At 36.7% G+C, this 18,924-nt stretch overlaps 1 protein-coding gene across 2 annotated transcripts; it reads left to right on the plus strand.

The window, feature by feature from the left end:
- Window positions 1-19: 19 nt before the first annotated feature.
- RPAP3 (RNA polymerase II associated protein 3) lies at window positions 20-18,226 on the plus strand. 2 transcript variants are annotated; one of them, XM_033058589.1, is made up of 17 exons: window positions 20-96; window positions 1,833-1,991; window positions 2,567-2,707; window positions 3,117-3,239; window positions 4,381-4,508; window positions 5,067-5,188; window positions 5,522-5,592; window positions 6,596-6,727; window positions 7,651-7,778; window positions 9,390-9,511; window positions 10,880-10,950; window positions 11,137-11,253; window positions 12,936-13,144; window positions 14,266-14,461; window positions 15,078-15,175; window positions 16,562-16,662; window positions 17,739-18,226. In XM_033058589.1, exons 2-17 carry the CDS (start codon window positions 1,836-1,838, stop codon window positions 17,828-17,830), a joined length of 2,007 nt encoding a protein of 668 aa, XP_032914480.1. In that variant the 5' UTR covers window positions 20-96; window positions 1,833-1,835; the 3' UTR covers window positions 17,831-18,226. The 2 variants fall into 2 exon arrangements, with proteins under 2 accessions (XP_032914480.1, XP_032914481.1); XM_033058590.1 differs by lacking the exon at window positions 20-96 and adding an exon at window positions 120-214.
- Window positions 18,227-18,924: the final 698 nt, after the last annotated feature.

Genomic DNA, 18,924 nt, shown 5'->3' on the forward strand with positions numbered 1-18,924 from the left:
GCGGCTCCTGCGCCCGGGGCCGCGCTGCATCCTGGGAGCGGGCTGGGCTGGGCTGGGCAGCGCGAGCGGCGGCGGGAGGAGCCGCGCACGGCGCAGGTGAGGCCGAGGCGGGCCGGGCCCAGCAGAGCCTGCGATGCCCTGGTGGTGCCGTCCCGCAGCCGCATCCCCAGCCCTGTGTCCACGGGCGGCTTGGCCCGCGGGGTGGTGAGGCGAGGCGAGTCAGGGCCTCGCTTGGAGCTCGCGGGCGGTGCGGGGGGCGGGTCTGAGGCTCCAAGGGGCTGCTCTGCTGCTCCAAGGGAACCGCCGGAACCAGCAGCCTTCGGGTGTAGGAAGGGCTCGGCGGTGAGAGGCGAATAAAAGTGCCCTGAAGGGTGTAAAAGCTGTGCCTCAGTGCGTGCATTAAGGTTGTTGCGAAGTTGTATGCGGCTAGTGGGTTATGTAGCGGTGTGATGTTATACACTTGAGCAGGATGCTGGAGAGCGGCAGGGAACAGACAGCCAGATTTCCTGTTAGATTTTCGCATGCGGGAGAATACTGTTTTAGTCAGAGATAGGAAAGAGAAAAGTTGAGCAGATTACAAGGTGGCTTTTTTGTGCCTGTTAAAGTATCTTGTTGTAGCTACCTGGAAATGCTAGGCTGTACGGAACATTTGATGTGTCAGTGCCCAAGCTGCACGAAATTGACACTGAATGTTACAGTGGTAGTTCGGTATGGGATAACAGTGGAAGGTGGAGGAAAAAACATAGTAAGCTGCTTAATTAGAAATGTGATGAAAGCTATGTATTTTTGGATTCACTGAAAATTTCTTTCTGTTTTGTTTCAAAAAGATGTAATATGTGGCTCAGGATAATCGTGTTCCCACCTATGTGTGAACTAGGGAGAAACAAAACTACTGTAGCACGGTACCTACTCAACTGCTTACTCCTGACCATGTAAAAACATTTCTGCTTTGATAGCATTAGTTCAGTAGCAATCATGCAGTGTGTTTTTCCATCTCTTTGAGACCCTTGTCTGTAGTTATGGATAGCACAGAAATCATTAGCTTTGTTCAGCTCATAAATTTTTATATTGTTGTGCTACTAGGTTATTGCACAGGTATGAAAAATAATGTTAAATAAAGCATGTAAAATAGCCTAGACCTTTTTCTTCCATAAAAACTTTGTGTGGTATGTCTACAAATAGCTTATTTATACTTCCTTGGCTTGTAACAGATCCTGAAGCTTGCCATCAAGAGGTTATAGTTAGCGACCATTCATAAGTCTCTTTAAGTTTGTATTTAGCTCATCACGAGTTACTTCATCAGGATTGTTTTCAAAACACGTTTGCTACATTTTTGTGCTACAAACTAAGAACGTGGGGTTCCTTTTTTTTCCAAATTGTAACCAAGTTTTTTTTAATGGTTACTTTTTAATTGACTTGATATTTTTGTGATAATAAAACTTCTTTTACTTAAGACAGTAAAATTGACACAACAAAATTTGTGATGACAATCAGGTGTCTCATTATTAAACAGTGCTTTAGAGACTTACTTGCGGTTTCAGGATTACCATTGACTTGCTGGGTGCTTTACCTTATATTTAGTTAGGAAAACTTGAATTGCTGTTTTTTATTATATACTTTTTTGGGTATACTTTGAGTATGGCTTCCCTTCATCTTTTCAAAGACATTTAAACTGTGTTTCTTCTTAGTCTCTTAGTGTTTAATATTCCTACTATGCTATTGGGAAAGTGTGTGGCATGTAAATCAGAGTTCTTAATTTTGAAGTAGCTAGGTTCCTTCACTACATATTTCCAAGTTGTTTTTAGAAGGCTTTTTTCCTTGAATTTTGGCAGATTATGATGAGTGCACCAAGTAAAGCAATAGAACTGCAGCTGCAAGTGAAACAAAATGCTGAAGAGCTGCAGGATTTTATGAGAGAATTGGAGAGCTGGGAAAGAGATATTAAAGAAGTGGATTCTGAACTCAGGAAACAGAGTGGGGTCCCAGAAGAGGTAAGAAAACACAGGACCAGTGTCAACTCAGCTATTCATACTTGATAGTGTTTTTATTAATTATGTTTTGTGTTAGCAAAATTACAGTTGTTCACTTACAATATCTGAATAGAAGGCATGAACATGTTCTTCATCTCAAGTAAACCAAAGATTCCTCTGTAAACTGCACCACCAACAGAGCTGTGGGGTAGTTGCTTCTGAAGGTGATGAGGCCAGTAAATTTTTCATCGGTTCTGTGTAGATCTGTGAGAATATTTCTGCTTGCAGCATCAGTTTTCCTAATTTACTGCTGACATTGAGTATATTGAAATGATTCTTCAGTGATGCTCTGAAGAGAGTTGTCTTCTAAAACTCATTTTCATATCATACATGTAATATTTACTATTATACATTGAAAGATTTATGCTTGTTGTTCTTAGTGGTTTTGTAGAGCTTATGAGAACAGCTTGCTAGATAGATTCCTAAAACAAAACTAACCACTAGATAGAGACACCTGTCTAGATACAGGTGCTGTAGATTTTTCATGCAAGTGATTTTCACACATGTTTTCTAATAAGTTACTTAATTCTATTTAGAATTTGCCACCAATTCGAAACAAGGCTTTTAAGAAAAAGAAGAAAAGCAAGAATAAAGTCCCTTCAAAGATAACCTCTGAGGAAAACAAGAAAAACAAGATCAAGTCTTATGATTATGAAGCATGGGGAAAACTTGATGTGGTGAGTCTTAAGATTTGCTTTGTTTTCTGAGTCTTGTCCCTAGCTGATTCTGTGTTAAATAAGATTTTGTTGGAGTGCTAAGAATTCAGTCCATTAGTCAGTATCTTAGTGTGCTGGGTACTGTATGAACATAGGGTTACGTGTTTAATATTTGGAATATTGATAAATACTTGGTTTTCTATTGACTGTGCTTTCATTCAGCAGATTGAATTTAAGAGGGGAAAAAACCCCTGTTTTAACAATAAGGCCTATTAAAAGGTCATAATTGTAGAAGAACATAAGATTAAACACGACTGTCAGTATAGGAGGACACATTAATAAAATCTTACTTGTATTATTTTGCACTGTTAAATTGTAATGAAGACAACAGTGAAGTTGTTTATTTTGGTTTTTTTTTTTCTGATTCTAGGATAAAATACTTGAAGAACTTGATAAAGAAGATAGTACTCATGATTCTGTATCTCCAGAATCAGACTCTGAAGAAGATGGAATTCGTGTAGATACTGAAAAGGCTCTTGCAGAGAAGGAAAAGGTTATAGAATGATAGATGCTTATTATTGGTAAAGTAGCAATTTAGGTATAGGAGTATTTGCAATTTTCTTTTAAAAGATCATCCATTGAGACCACACATCTGGTAAAAGAATTGCCTATTTGGAAGTCTTTGTTTCCCTGCTCATTATTCCAAAACAGAAAATTCTCACTGCAGTCCTATTCCTTGTCATTGTCAGTAGCAGCAGCCTGGTAGATTCTAATTAATATATGCTTGTGATGACGCATTTATCAGTGATGTTTTGCTTTGAGAAGTTAAATGGCTGTATTGAATTGCTGTATAGAGCAAACTGTTTTTTACCTGAACACAACATCTGAATGCCCCAAACTAATTCCACAAGAACTTAAAAATACTCCCTTTGTCAGGCCAGTACATCACAGTGGGTGAGCTTCTTTGCTTTAATTATGGCAAGTTCATACTGGTTCAGTTTTACCTAATAAGGTAGGCTAGAGAAAGAGGCTAAATTGTGTAGCAGTGTCTGTGTTTTTGGTAAACTTCATTGTTTGTAAGCAATCACCTAATCCATCTGTCAATCAATAGTGACTTCAGTAGTTTTAGCTTTGGTTTGGCTTTTTGTGGGGTGGGTTGTTTATTTGTCTTAAATTATCTGCGTTGGTTATATTTGTGTTGTATTCCTGCTGCTGTGGGAATTCCTTGGCATGTAATCTGCAGTCTACACTGACAAGTTGAAGTATCTTTGACCATTATTATCTTGGCTGCAGTGAGGTTGTTGAGGGTGCATGAGATAAAAGTTGTATCCCAGAGGAGGCAGAAATGACAATGTTGACTTGGAAAGCAAAGATGCCAAACCTAGTTACTAAAAGCTCAAAGGAAACCCATTCAACAATCTAAGTAGATATGTATGTGCTTGTTACAGGTTTCTGGGAATGACCTAGAGATGCTGAAAATGTATAGTTTATAGACCCATTTTATAGAATATGTCATGAAAATTATTTAATATGGTGCACTTAGATTATATTAATTAGAAAACATATTTCATGGTAAAGCAGCACTTCATGAGAAATGTTGAATATTTAAGCATTTCTAAAATACTTTGCTTTTTTAGGGTTTTTAATTAGCAGTGTGTCTGTAACTTGCTGAAAATGCTTTTCTCTATTCACAGGGAAATAACTACTTTAAACAAGGAAACTTTGATGAAGCTATAAAATGTTATACTAGAGGGATGCATTCTGATCCATACAATCCAGTGTTGCCTACAAACAGAGCATCAGCTTTTTATAGAATGAAAAAGTAAGATTTACATTGTTAAATCTGTAATATTTTTGTACTTTAAATGCTACCTTCAGATTTTTGGTCTAGTTTTAATTCTTGATGTATTCGTCATGCTGTGATGCAGTCCGTGCAACCTGCCTTCCAGTTTGAAAGTAAAATAGGAATCACCAGGAGAAGCGATCTGGTAGTCTCATCAATTTTCCTTGCCTTGCACACTAGCAATTCACCATCTTCTATGTTACAGTACAAGGCTTGAAAAAAAAAGAGAAAGGGAAAGTTAGAGCTCACGGAATCTGAAAGACAGTTTATTTCTAAGACTTTGATTAGTTTCGGGTGAAGAACGGATGCAGGGGAGTTGGTTATTTTTTCTGCAGCAGTAGGGATTCTTGACTGCTGTTTTCCTTTCTTGTCTTCGGAATCAAGAAATGTGTAAATGCTTGGTTTGTGCCCCTTCTGAAGCATATAAGATTTCCATATTGTCAAGAACCTGGAAAGGCTCAGAGTAAGATAAATTACTGAAGTTTTGGGGTTTGTTACATAGATGTGTCCAAACTACTCATTTGGGTTTTTTTATAGGTTTTCTGTTGCGGAATCTGACTGCAATTTAGCACTTGCTTTAGATAAAAATTACATAAAGGCTTATGCGAGAAGAGGGGCTGCTCGCTTTGCTTTGAAAAATTTTAAAGGTGCTAAAGAAGGTGGGTCTTTTTAAAATTCTTTTCTTAAACCACAAACAAACTTGTGTGATCTGTTTCTTTGATGTAGGAATTTAATTTTCATTTCCTGTAAACAAAGAAATTAATTACCATGTTGCATATTCTTGTGAGGTAAAATTCAAGTAGCAAGTCCAAATTATAGCAGTAGATGTTAGGAGTTGTGGAATAATTCAGCTTTTACTGTTTTAGAATAATGTATTTTTTGAAACATCTCAGGCTTCTTGGGTAACTGCAAAAAAGGTTTATCTCAAAAGAATGCTCTGTTTACTGGTCTGTGCTTTCTACCTGAAACATATTTTCCTGGTCCTCTGATAGATTATGAAAAAGTCTTGGAGCTGGATGCAAACAACTTTGAAGCAAAAAATGAACTGAAGAAAATTGATCAGGTAATAAGATTAATAACATAACGTAAATTAATACACCCTATTCAGTTTATATCTGTGTCAATTTTTATAACAAGAACTGATTTGGCAAATTCTCACATACTTTTTCTGGCATCTGAAGTTCACTGAGGTCAAAATCTTTAATGGAGTTTCTTTTGGAGAAACTCAGATATAGGCAAGTATCAGTGTTATGGTGGATTGCGGACTAAGACTGCGTGTGTGCACCATCTGGCATTTTTTGAATATTTTGTTGTTGTTGGATGGTTTTCGTTGCTTGGTTGGGTTTTGGTGGCTTGTTTGGTGGGTTTATTTTTTTAAATTTTCCCCCATTTTCTACTTCCTGTGTTAATGCTTTTTTCAGCTTAGTATTTTGATATAAGGAAGCACAGCACATGAGAGAACCTCTGTTCTCTTGGCCATAAAACTGCATTGCTAGTTGTAGTCCCACTTGTAGTCCCACTGACTGCTGTGGTCAACCAAACCAGAAAGTTGTTCCAAGAACAACAAAATACTCTAGTGCTAGTTAGATCCCTTTCATGACAGGGAGGAGAATGTTAATTTTGATGACCTTCATAAATATAAGCTTACCCATCACTTCTGTATGAATTTACTTGCACCTCATCAACTGTAGTTTTGACAGTGCTGAAATTTTTTTTTTTAGAATGAAGATACCCAGTCTCCAGTAATTGAAGAAATAAATTATATATGAATTGGACTGTATACAAAGGTTTCATGAGTCATTTCACTCTGTGCTTCAGAAGTTGCATACTTTTTATTTACCAAGCATTATTCTGACTTGCAGACCCTTGTAGAGATAAGTTTTCAAGAAACAGTTTCAAATTGTTTTAAAATTGTCTCTTCAATTTGCAAATAATTTACAACACAGGCACTTCTGTTAAAAAGCTTGGGAGATTTTCTTAAAAGTTTAGACATTATTGTGATTTACATTCTGAAGATTATTAAGTGGGGAAATGCTTACTGAAGGGAAAAAATTATGTTTTTACAGGCTCTGTCATCTAAAGAAAATTCAGAACAGAAAGAGTTTGAAGGTGCAGTCAGAACAGGATTAACAGATGAAGAGAAGCAGCGCATTGAAAACCAGCAGCTCAAGCAGAAGGCAATTGCAGAAAAAGATCTGGTAAGTCACAGTTCTGGTGGAACAGGAGAAACCTAGCAAAGAAAAGGGTTTTGTTGTGCTGTTAGTTATGCAAAATTGATTAAACCTGGTACTGCCTTGAACTTCATACATGGAATGTCCTTAATACTACCTTAAATGTTTTGCGTTTTGGCCTCTAGGAAGGTGAGTGGGACAGTGAGTTCTGTTTGGATTTGTCTGGAGGAATAATTATAAAAAATAACTTTTACGGCCCAAATTGTACCTGCAAAATTTCAAATACATAGTAAGACAAGTAGAACTTAAACTGTACTTTATAAAGATCCCTTTTCTTCATTATTATAAGCATCTTGATGCTTGCTTTTTCAAGGGGAATTGTGGACTATTTCTCCGATTACAAGATAATCATGATTACATGATGAATAGTAGTTATAAAAAGGATCTTAGGGGTGCAGGGAACAATGACATTAAAAATGTGTATCTGGATACATAGTCTTGACTCACAGTTGACTTATTGATTTCTCCCTTTCACCACTCTTTCAATAAATAAATAACATTACCAACTAAACCAATTTTTTTCTATTCACTTACCTAGCTATGTAACTTCTGACTTGTTATTAGTCAGGTTTGCTATACTGGTTGCAAAAAGTAATTAGATAAGAATGAAAGTATGCATTAAGAAACAAGAGTTTGAATAGGTCTCAGAAGAGAAATATCAGTCTAATTCAGTACTTCATTGGCAGCAGAACTCATTCACTGCAGGCTTGTTCCTGACTACATGGATCCTTGTCAAGTCTGAACTGTGGCATTTCTGGTTTTTTGTCAGTCAGTAGAGGAGGAGCAGAGAAGATGTGCAGCTTCAAATTAGTACTGAGAAGCAAAAGGTAATAGTTCATTTCACTAGATTTTCTCAGTGCTGGTTTCTTTTCCTAACCTAAATATTCCAGGGTAACGGTTATTTCAAAGAAGGAAAGTACGAGGCTGCAATAGAATGTTACACCCGTGGTATCGCAGCAGATGGCACCAATGCACTACTGCCAGCTAACAGAGCCATGGCCTACCTAAAGATTGAGAAGTAAGTGGAATTGCGTATGCTGTATTGTTTGTTGTAAATCAGGAGGAATAATGATCCAGCACATTTTCACTCAAGTTGAGTTATTGTCACTGTTTCTTATTTTTGCTAGATTTCAGTATACAGTAAATCACACTGAAAGTAGTAAAGGAGAGGAAACAAATGTGTTGGTGTGATCTTGAACTGCAGTTTGTAGGAAGCCGGTTCTGAGAGAATAAAATGACACAAATATGAAATAATGGTTTCTGAAGTTGGATTTTCATTCTTTTATGTGTGCAAAATTCAGATATTCATGTTTCTGAAAGGAACTGCCCAAAGCTTTGACTATGAAACCCAGTCAGCTACAGAATGTTGCATTGTGAAAAAGTGGATTATAATTTCTGACTTTGGAGGGAATTAATTTTTCTGGAAGTTGTTACCTTATTTTAAAATGTTTTTTTAACTTCACTGATAGAGGCATATATGCGTTACTTGTTTATTTTAAATTAAGTTTTATCCAAATAACACAGAAATTGTGGGGAATTTCATGCTTTCTAGCAAATTAGATAAGTTCCATATGGCCAACTTCTACATGTGAACTTCTTTTGACTCTGTGATGGTGTGGTAGTTTAAAACTTGTAAGCTGGTGGCATGAGAAGCAGACAGCAGAGGGTTATTTTGGTTATCTGTTTTAACGTGACATGGCTGAGATCTGTAGAGATAGTAGATTGATCTCAAATTAGGATAAGATGGGTTGCATGGATAGTATTTCTGACACAACACTTGTAATTTAAAAGACATTAGAATGCTAATAATCTTCTGTGAGATTCAGAGGAAGTGATACTTTTAATTGAATGACCAAGCAAGAAAATTGATTCCCTATGATAAATCTTGTATCGTGAGTCTTTACGTTTGAAAGAGGACCAAACACAATACAACAAAAGCCCATTGGTATTCCTACAAACTGTTAGTACTGATGAGAACAGCAAATAAAAATTAATTTGCATAAATTTAATGGTAGTTTGAACATTAAGAAGAGGAATGAAAATAATAAGCATATAGTGGAATCATGATCTAATGTAACAATATAAATGGATGAGGAAATCTAATCTTAAAGTAAAGCAAATTACATTAATGCAAGGGTGTTCTGAATTCTCATTCTGAAAGAGTTAAGGACAAGTCACAGAATTCCAAATGTAGAGAAATTTATTCTCATACATACTTGCTTGTTCTCTCTGGTATGTTTTCTTTCTTTGTAATGGTATTTCTGGTTTTCAGAAGTACAAACCCATGGTACTATGATTTTAAGGCTGTTGTTGAATTTTTAAAGTGGACTCTGCTCTGACAAGTTTGAAGTGTGTTTTTTTTTTCCTTTACAGAGGATGTGAATTTTTGTAATGCTAAAGAGTCAACACTTTGTTATGAGATACCAAATGATATATCTGAAATTTCAGGGTGCTGAGAAACCATATTTTATGGGAGGTTTTTAATTCACATTTTAGCTCAATGATATGTTTATATATGTTGGTAATGAAGATCTACCTTTATATTTTAATTGGTTTGTGTAACTCTATCTTTTCAATTGAAACTACCTCTTGAAACTGATTATTAATTTTGTACTACACTTTCGCTGAGGTACAAAGAGGCAGAAGATGACTGCACACAAGCTCTGCTCTTAGATGCTTCCTATTCTAAAGCTTTTGCCAGAAGAGGAGCTGCCAGAGTTGCTCTTGGAAAACTAAAGGAAGCTATTCAAGGTATGATTTTGAATTAGCCTAAATGTGCTAGGTAAGAGATCAGTATAAGGACATCCTGATCTTTTTTGTTCTGACTTACCGAGATTACCAGTGCAAAAGTTAAGAATCAAGCGGTTTCTGTTGGATTTCACTCAATGTGTATAAAAACTTTTGTGTTGGTGCCCACATAATGGGAAGACAGTTTTGTGTGAAATTACAGCTGTTGCTGTTTATAATGAGGAGTAAGATACAGTTTGAAAAGTTTGTTTAAAAAGTAGGTCATAATATAGGCATTAGGGTGACTTATAAGGGGACAGTGAGGTAGATGGAGAACTGACTGAACAACAGATCCCAGAGGGTCTTAATCAGTGACACAGGGTCTAGTTGGAGGCCTGTCATTAATGGTGTCCCTCAAGGTTCAATACTGGGCCCATTGTGGTTTAATTTGTTCATCAGTGACTTGATGAAGACGCAGGCCTCCTCTGGAAGTTAAGGGATGACCCAAAGCTTGGAGGAGCAGCCGATACCCCAGAGGGCTGTGAGGCTTCCAGAAGGGCCTTGACAGATTGGAGAGATAGGCAAAGAGGTTCTCTCAGAAATCCAGATGGCAAATGCAGGGTCCTGCACATGGGGAAGGACCTGCTGGGAGAAGGATCTGGTGGACAGCAAACTCTCCATGAGCCAGCAGTGCCCTTGTGGCCAGGAAGGCCATTGTAATCCTCGGCTGCATTGGGAAGAGCATTGCCAGCAGGTCCAGGGAGGAGTTCCTGCCCCTCCACCCAGCCCTGGTGAGGCACATCTGGAGCGTTGTGTCCAGTTCTGGGCTCCTCAGCACCAGAGAGACATGGAGCTCCTGGAGTGGGTCCCACAGAGGCTGACAAGGATGATCAGGGCAATGGAGCATCCCTCTTATGGGAAAGGCTCAGAGAGCTGTGCCTGTTCAGTCTTGAGAAGAGATGACTGAGGGGTGACCTCACCAGTGTCTATCAGTATCTGAAGGGAAGGTGTCAAGAGGATTGAGCCAGGTTCTGCTTGGTGGTGCCAAGCAATAGGACAGGAGGCAAAGGGCAGAAACCGATGCGTGGGAACTTCCACCTGAATGTGAGGAGCAGCTTTGTTACTGTGCAGGTCATCATCAGATTGCTCAGAGAGGTTGTGAAGTCTCCCTCACTGGAGACATTCAAGAACTGACTGGATACCATCCTGTGCATTGCACTCCAGGATGACCCTGCTTGAGCAGATGACCCACTGGTGGTCCCTTCCAACCTTGCCCATTCTGTCATTTACCTGCCTTTAATTATTTTCAGAGCTATGAAAGGAAGAGGGAAAGTTTAAAAATCTGCCACCTGTACATTGTAACATCTACGGTTTGTGTTATTTTTCACTCAGATTTTGAAGCTGTTCTGAAGCTGGAACCTGGAAATAAACAAGCAATAAACGAACTCACGAAAATAAGGAATGTATGTATGCTTTTTTGGGTATAGTGGGGTTTTGTTTGTTTGGGAGATTTTTTTAAGGCTATGGTACTAGTATATTTTTGTTCTAAAAATATTGTAATATATGTAAAAATATAACATTATTTTTAACATACCTTGTATTTATTAATGAAATGCCTGATCTTTTGGACAACTTGCCTTTTTTTTCAGGAATTAGCTGAGAAAGAGCAGCAGGCTCACCAGGAATATCCTGCAGTATTGATAAAAGAAGCAGAAATTAAAAATATAGTGAAGATGATTGATAATCCATTACAGATTAAATCAACAGTAAGTTATGTGAATTGCTTTCTGTAATGATGGGAAAAGTAGCACTTAGAGTTAAAATCTATTTTCTATGTTGTAGACTAACCCCTTATATAGCCTTCCTTGTGGAAAGCCAAATTGTATAAATTTACTCTTTTGATGTTTTTCACGAACATATACACACAGGGAAATGCTGAAGTTCACAGCAGTGGTGGTGTAAGCATTCAACCTGCAGTACCACCCTCAGCAGACATGGTGTGTGCATGCATTTATAATGTGGAATAGGCAGGAAGCCCCAAAACCCTGTCTTGTGCCCATAGGTAACACTGCAGTTGAGAGTAAATGGAGGAGAGTTTAGAAGCTCTGGATAAACTTTCCTTCATTTCTACTGCTGTTTACAGTTTTTACAGCAGCCATAGTGGTTATAAGACATGTTGCCTACTTGTGTCATATGCTGCTGTCGCACAGGACGACTTTCCAGAGAGCTTTGAGCATGCATTTTCATCTCTGTGAATTGTAGGGTAGCTGGATATTGGTTTTCAATAAGCAATGTATTTGGACTATGAATTATCAGTGGTTATAGTCAGATGAATGAGTTATAGATGAAAAAATGTAATACCAGGTTTCTTTATGCACTAGGCTTCCTCTCTTAGTATATTTAATCTTTATACGCTCAGGAATGAGTAGTGTAAATACAAAGAGTACTCATACTTTGTATGTGTATGCACTCATGCTAGAACCTTTGTTTACTCTCTTAAATAATATAATTCAGATGCATAGTTTTAGTAGAAAATGCGTGTTTATTTTCATCCTTAATTCTAAATTAATTTATTGTGAAGTAGCTGAAATATTATAGACACTATAACAGTTTATTATGTGTTCACTTTGGCTGCTAAATTAAGTGAAACTGCTAGGTTGGTTGTATTCCTCTTGTTGTTAAAGTAGAATAAGTATAGATGAAACATCTGTGCTTTTAGTACTATCATTTCCTAGCAGTCTAAGTTGTTGAGTACGTTTAATCATGTGTGTTTGCCTCTGTATTTCCAGAGCAATACATGCTATGTTCATGTTCAGGAAATGAAGTTCTGAAGTAAGAAGTTATGAGAGTTTTTTTTCTAAGACCTGTGATGGTGGAACTAGGTGATGGTCAAAAATAATGGGGAACATGCAGAGATAAATTAGCCGAAGCCTGTTAGCATGTGGTGAAATTAATTACATAATTAATTAAGATGCATGGATTAGGATTGGTCAATCAGCAGGGCTGAGGTACAGATACTTATTGTATCAAAATTTTAAGTTGTGGGTCAAGGCCTGTGTTGTTGGACATTCTTTTGTTTTGCTGAATTACAAAGCTTGACCGCTTAATGGGACAAAGTATATCGTGGATCTTGCCTATTCAAGCTTAGTGGGCAAAATAGTGTACATTTTTAATTATTCCTGGGAATACAGACTACCTACAGAGATCCTCTAGGGTAAGGATATACTGGTTTATGAGGGTAAAGCACTCAAATTATCATATCAGGCTTCATGTAGAATTCTATGGTTTCATGGTTTTCCCAGGAAAATATGAAGTGTCTTTTTTGTGCACCACTACAGAGGTAACTGGTTATCATATGACTACTTTAAGTTACACACAGCTGTGTCTGGAGTCCATTTAAACACTTATGTTGAGTCCACATGTGACATGAGATCTGTGCTGTGTTTAGAAGCCGTTGCGAAGAATAGATATTGAAGAAGTTGATGATGATACATCAGATGATGACTTGCCCAGCACTACTTTAGCCAATAACTGGAGGAATTCAGTGAGTGTTGAAGCAACAGAAACTCTAGATCAGGATGATCTGTTGACTGCAGCTGATATTCCAAAAGCAAAGCACTTGAAAATAGAGGAAATCAGTGATACAGCACCATTGCAGTAAGTATAATAATTCTGATCCTCTTTTAAAAATGTAAATGTAGTTGAAATGTAATCTTCATTTCCAGATGTCTATGTGTGGTGAGGTATTGAGGACACTTTGGAGAATCTGAATTAAAAATGCAATTGCAGTTCTTGCACATCTGCCTCTGACCACGCAGTGGTTGAGACAAATATGATCTATTTAGTGTCAGATGGAAAACTCAGTCTTACATTGCAAATATAAAGGAATTCTTACTTTCCTGCATGTTGTACTCTTTCTAGCTTGGGCGCCCCATCTTCCCTAGCTGTTTTTACAACTTCTATCTGTAGTTTTTTAGAAGAGATTTTGAACAGAATTCAAGCATTCTTTGTACCCCAGTTGTGTGACAGATGAGTGTCATCATCCTTTCCTCTGCTGAGGCAGGTGGTAGCTTCAGGTGTGCTCAGTTTCTAAGTCACACTGTGCTAGTCAGGCAAACTCAAGTCTGTCTTGCTGAAACTAGGTTGAAGTACAAAAGCTTTATTCTTGCTCAGTCTTAGAACTTGTTATCCATTGCATCGACATTGCCTCGTTCTGTTAATATAAAGAATCCTTATCAAAATTTCTGTGAGAAACACTGGCCCCTCCCAGCTTTTCTAGCTCAGTTAGATGGATTTACTGTGAAGTGTTGAAGAAAAAAAGTATATTCTTAGCCATTTCTTAATTTCTAAAAAATCAGTGGACTTAAATGACAAATTATAGGACAAAAAATAAATCTAATGCTGTCAGTGTTGAAACTAGTGTATCCATTTGACATTGTTACTGTTTTGCAATATGAAATTGCAGAAGATGTGGTTTTGGGTTTTGTTTTTTTTTTTGGCAGGTATATATGGGAGAAGCCTACTGTAAAACACATTTCTGGAAACCAAAGTAGAGAAAGGCTGAGTAAATTTAAGTATTTGCAGATGTGTTTTTTAGAAAAAGTCAATTGAATATAAAGCTTGTATAATTTGAAGGAATTTTAAAATCTCTGCCTAAACTAAAACACAATCTTTTTAGAAAAGTTTTCAGTATTTTAGCTTTTAATGAATAGAAGAATCTCCAATTAGGTCTCACTGTAGAATTTCCTTAAAATTTGATTTGATTATTTGATTTGCAGGCTACCTGTAAATGTGAAAGGAATTTCATCAACAATGCATCCATCTTTTCCTGCAAGCAAACAGGGAGAAAAAGAAATCAGAAGGTCATTCATGTCTGCTTCTCCAGTTCCTCCCATTCCTGCAAATTCTTTCCAGCTTGAATCTGACTTCAGGAAGTTAAAAGACTGCCCTGAAAACATGTACTTGTACCTGAAGGTATGAAACACAGAGTATCAATGGTGTCTGGACAGTTTCTTCATCAGTTGAAGAAAGAGTATCCTTGGGTGGAAGGGATAGCTATGTTTAGAGTGTCTCAAGTGTACAATAGTCCTTTTTCTTAATTGTCTTCACATAGCAGTAAGTATTCTGATGCACAATAGAGTTTTTCTTCATTTGTGCCTTTTTCTTTGCTTTAAGCACAGTCTCTACATTGTTTTTCAAATATAAGCCCTTGTTCTTTAGAGACTTTAATATATTTAATACATCTATTAAATTCTAATTTTTCAAATGAGTGCTTCTAGGGTAATTAGACATAGCGACATTTTTAAACTGAGCAAATGCTTGAAACAGCAATGTACATAATGTGTACTTTTAATTACATACATTTTGAAAAAAAATCACTTAAATTTTTTTAAGAGGAGTTAAAAATTACCACTACCAAAAAGACACAAACAAGCAAGCAAAAATTGTTGCTTGATGTCAAACTACATTGTAATTTGGTGTTTTTGCTTTCATGCACTCCAGCATTGTCCATGACCTAAAAAGGGACATGTAATTCTCATGACTCAATTTTATTTTTTGTCGAAAATTAACTTTTTAATTTTTTCCATAGCAAATAGAGCCCTCACTTTATGCAAAGCTGTTTCAGAAATCCTTAGATCCAGACTTGTTTAACCAGATCCTCAAAATTCTACATGACTTCTACATTGAGTAAGTTTAACTCCTGCTTTACATTGCTTACTGCTGTTCTGAAATGCTTGGGGTTTTTTTGGTGGGGGAGGTTGTAGTTTTGTTTTGTGTTTGAGGGTTTTTATGTTCTCTCTAGCCCCAACCTTGGGCTTACAAAATTGTTTCCAGCACACATCATTACATGAGCATAATGAAATGATTGGAATTACTCAGTAGTTGCCTTTTAAGAAGTGAAACTCATCATGAAAAATCAGGTAGAAAAAAAGTGAAGAAGTACTTCTACTGAGTGTTGTTGTATTGTGCTTTGCTAAAGAGCACCAGAAACTTACATTAGTCTATATCAAATAACTTTTGTTCATATTACTGTGTAGGTATTCTGAGAGCACATAGAATTGCACATTGTGCTCTATTTTAGCTTTCTAAAGCTGAGAAATTCAGAGGGTTTCGGTTTTATGCCATGCTTATTGTGATGCTTTCAGACTTAATTATCTGCTAGCATTTTACAGTTGCCTTTAGCAAATGTGTATTGGAGACTGAGGTTCTGATAAGACAGAATCTGACAAGTTATTTTTGAAATTTCTATCCATGCTATCATTTGAGTCCTAAAGTTCATTTTGTGTGTCAAAGGCAGTGTACTGCTTTTCTGAATTACACTGTCCAAGAAGCATACACTTGATGTTTTTCAGTGTTGTTTTATGCAGATAAGCATGCATAAATCAATGTTTGCCTTTCCCTTGGTTTCCTTAAGAAAGTAAATGTGGTTGAAAAATGCTGTCTTAGAGATACAGTCCTGCATTTGGTGATACAACATAAAAAGGCTAGGAAGCTGAAATTGTTTGCTGTAAGGTAAGAGTCCTGTCTTCCTCCAAAAGAAATGTGAAGTTATGAAAGAAAAATACGATTTGTTAGTATTTATAACAAAGGCAGTGCCTGTTTACTGTTGAGCACAAAAATATAAAATGAACATAATCTAGGAATTTTCTGTATGGATGAAATTTAAGGCAGCTGTAATAGGCTCAGCTTCTCATTGAGCTTCCTATGGCCACAGGTGCTGCTTCCTTTCACACTATCTGGTACATATAAAAACAGTGATGTTACAGCCGGGTGTAAGCATTAAATCATGTTGTAGGCATTTTGTACATGACCAGCAGTCAGTCTGCATCAGGTTTTTGTATTTCTTCACTCTTGCTCAGTAGAAAAATAATACCTACATAAAGGTTTCTGGATATTGACCTTTTGCTTTGTGAATGGACAAATGAACAGTAAAGAGAGAGAGGGAATAGAAAAGAGAAGGAAATTCTATTGGTTCTTTAATTTCTTATTCCTGAATTTTTCAATATTGCTTGCAACTAGTGAATATTTCTAATCAACGGTGGTTATTTTTATATTTTTAATAATCTTCTTCAGGAAAGAGGAGCCATCACTCATCCTTGAAATCCTCCAGAGGCTCTCTGAATTGAAAAGATTTGATATGGCAGTAATGTTTATGTCAGGTTCAGAAAAAAAAAGTAAGTAATTTGGTAATATCTTTGTAAATTTAGTTTCTGTTATTGTAGAATCTTGCAAAAAATATGTTGATCTTAGCTCTATTCTTGTTTATTCCATGTAATAATCACTTTAGTTGCCTAGCTTTTTGTTTTAGAAGTTAATATGAATATAATGTAATTTTTCTTAATCCTTTGGACTCCTTATTTATTGCTTAGACTAGAAAATTACAGCTAAATCCTCTTATTATATAATACCACTGCATTTTAGTCTGATAAAATAAGCTTTGCCAGTTTGTCAGTTTGTAACTGGTAATGTTTTAAATTTATGAATTTTTGTGAAATCCTACGTCTGAGATCCAAGGTATCCAGATAATACAGTTTCCACAATTTACAACTATGAGAAATCCTGACTTTTCTGTTGGCAAAAGAATGTAAACGTCTGTAAAGCACTCAGCCTGGGTCTCTGTCCTGTTCTGGAGGTATCACTCACATTAGTTTGCAGTTTGTGTTGGCATTGGCTTAAATTCATAGTTTATAAAAGCGGGTTTTGTCTCAAACTTTTTCTTTATTTAGCACTCCAGGCAGACTATGTAATAGTAAGACACAAGCGAAACTTTTCTCTGGGACCATGTAAATTTAAATTTACTGTCTACAGCTGAGTTTCACTAATAACCATTATATTTAAAAATTCTGAAATGTGAATCTCCTTAAAATAAAATAACTTACCAAAGTGCAGTGCCTCTTATGAATGGCATTCCCGCCTTTACCTGGTGTAACCTTTATCTGCCGCTGGCATTAATGCTTGTCTTCTGCAGGTAGTGGCATAAGTGTCCTGATAGTAAAGAAACTAAAAGCTATCTGTTGCCTGGATTATGCACCTGTTTATGAAAGTGTTGTTAGGCAGTTCCTGGGCATTGAAACAAAGTGGAAGTTTTGCTTTGCTATTTTTGTTCATCCTCCCAGTAGTTTTAAAATGTATTCATACTTCAGCTGTATAATAGGTATGCCCCTTACTCTCTCTGAGAAAGAATTGGACTAATTTACCTTAAAAGCATGAATCACAAAAATAATAACTCATGTTGGGATTTGCTTTTCAGTTACACAGGTATTATTCAATCATGTGAACCACATGGGATTAAAAGATGCTTCTGTTGAAGAATTGGAGAAGAAATACGGCATTTTCTCCTAGCAAGATGGCTGATGTAAAAGTTGGGATTTGCACCTTTTTTCATGTGGAAATTAGCTAAGAAGGCTATAAGAACTGCAGTTTTGTTGCTTTTTATAAGTAATGAAACTCTTAAACTTGAGTTAGCCAAATGGCAAGTGCCTGAAGAGATCATTATTTAGTTCTGCAGTACACTTGTTTTCCAGTACCTGAAACAATATGGATCTGCATTTTCTTCAGTGGAATCTGTTTGCCTGAAAAACAATTAGGGAAATTGGCATTCAGGATCTGGACTGTAGATAGAGATCTTTATTAAAAGGAAAAAAAATATTTATAAACATGTCTTTGGTAAGAATCAAATACTGTATATTAGAATTATGCATGGTTTTTTTTAGAAAATAAACTGAACGTTCAATTGAAGATACTATATTTTTTATGATTTTTTTTATTAAGGTGCCTGAATCACTCCTCTGTGAAGATCCACCACATCATAACTTGTACTGTGCAAAGTGAACCTGAAGTATAATGGCAAGAGAATTCCAGAGTTTTTATTTGAGTTTACCTAAGAGTGGAGTTTTAGCACTGGTAGCTGAGAACTTCTGAAGCTATTCTGTGAACCTGAACTGTAATTGCAGAGTAGAAGGAAGGCAAATACTGTAGAATTAAACTAAAAAGTTTAAAGGAAAACATTTTGTCTTCTTTCAAGATTACAGTAATTTCACGATTATAAGCCACACCATTTTGACTAAAATTTTGGTCTGAACCCAAAGTGCGGCTTATAATCTGGTGCGGCTTATATACGGACAAAGAACAAAGAGTTGCTGTTTTAGTTTGGAGGACAGGTGTCTGCTGAGAAAGGCAGGAGCTTCTCTTTGAAATGGAGAATGTAAACCCCCTCCCTCCAAATTATTGTAATTTTGAAATCAAGGGGCTTTCAGGCAAAAATATGGGAATTAGGAATAGCAGTTCTTTACTAGGGAAATTAAAATAGAAATACAGTACTACAAAGAAACAAACTCCAAACCCTGACAAAGTCAGAGTACAACCTGACACCCTGTCAGGCAGGGTGTTGGCAGCAGTCCCATTAAATGGTGACTGCATCCTCCTGCAGTGACAGA

This window comes from Catharus ustulatus, chromosome 4, assembly GCF_009819885.2.
Source record: "Catharus ustulatus isolate bCatUst1 chromosome 4, bCatUst1.pri.v2, whole genome shotgun sequence".
NCBI lineage: Eukaryota > Metazoa > Chordata > Aves > Passeriformes > Turdidae > Catharus > Catharus ustulatus.

Excerpts from the sequence above, each read along its gene's own strand:
- RPAP3 (XM_033058589.1), top strand. The coding sequence starts at position 1,836 with ATGATGAGTGCACCAAGTAAAGCAATAGAACTGCAGCTGCAAGTGAAA. Across the intron at positions 2,708-3,116 it reads CATGGGGAAAACTTGATGTG|GATAAAATACTTGAAGAACT; the intron begins GTGAGTCTTAAG and ends TTCTGATTCTAG. Across the intron at positions 6,728-7,650 it reads CAATTGCAGAAAAAGATCTG|GGTAACGGTTATTTCAAAGA; the intron begins GTAAGTCACAGT and ends TAAATATTCCAG.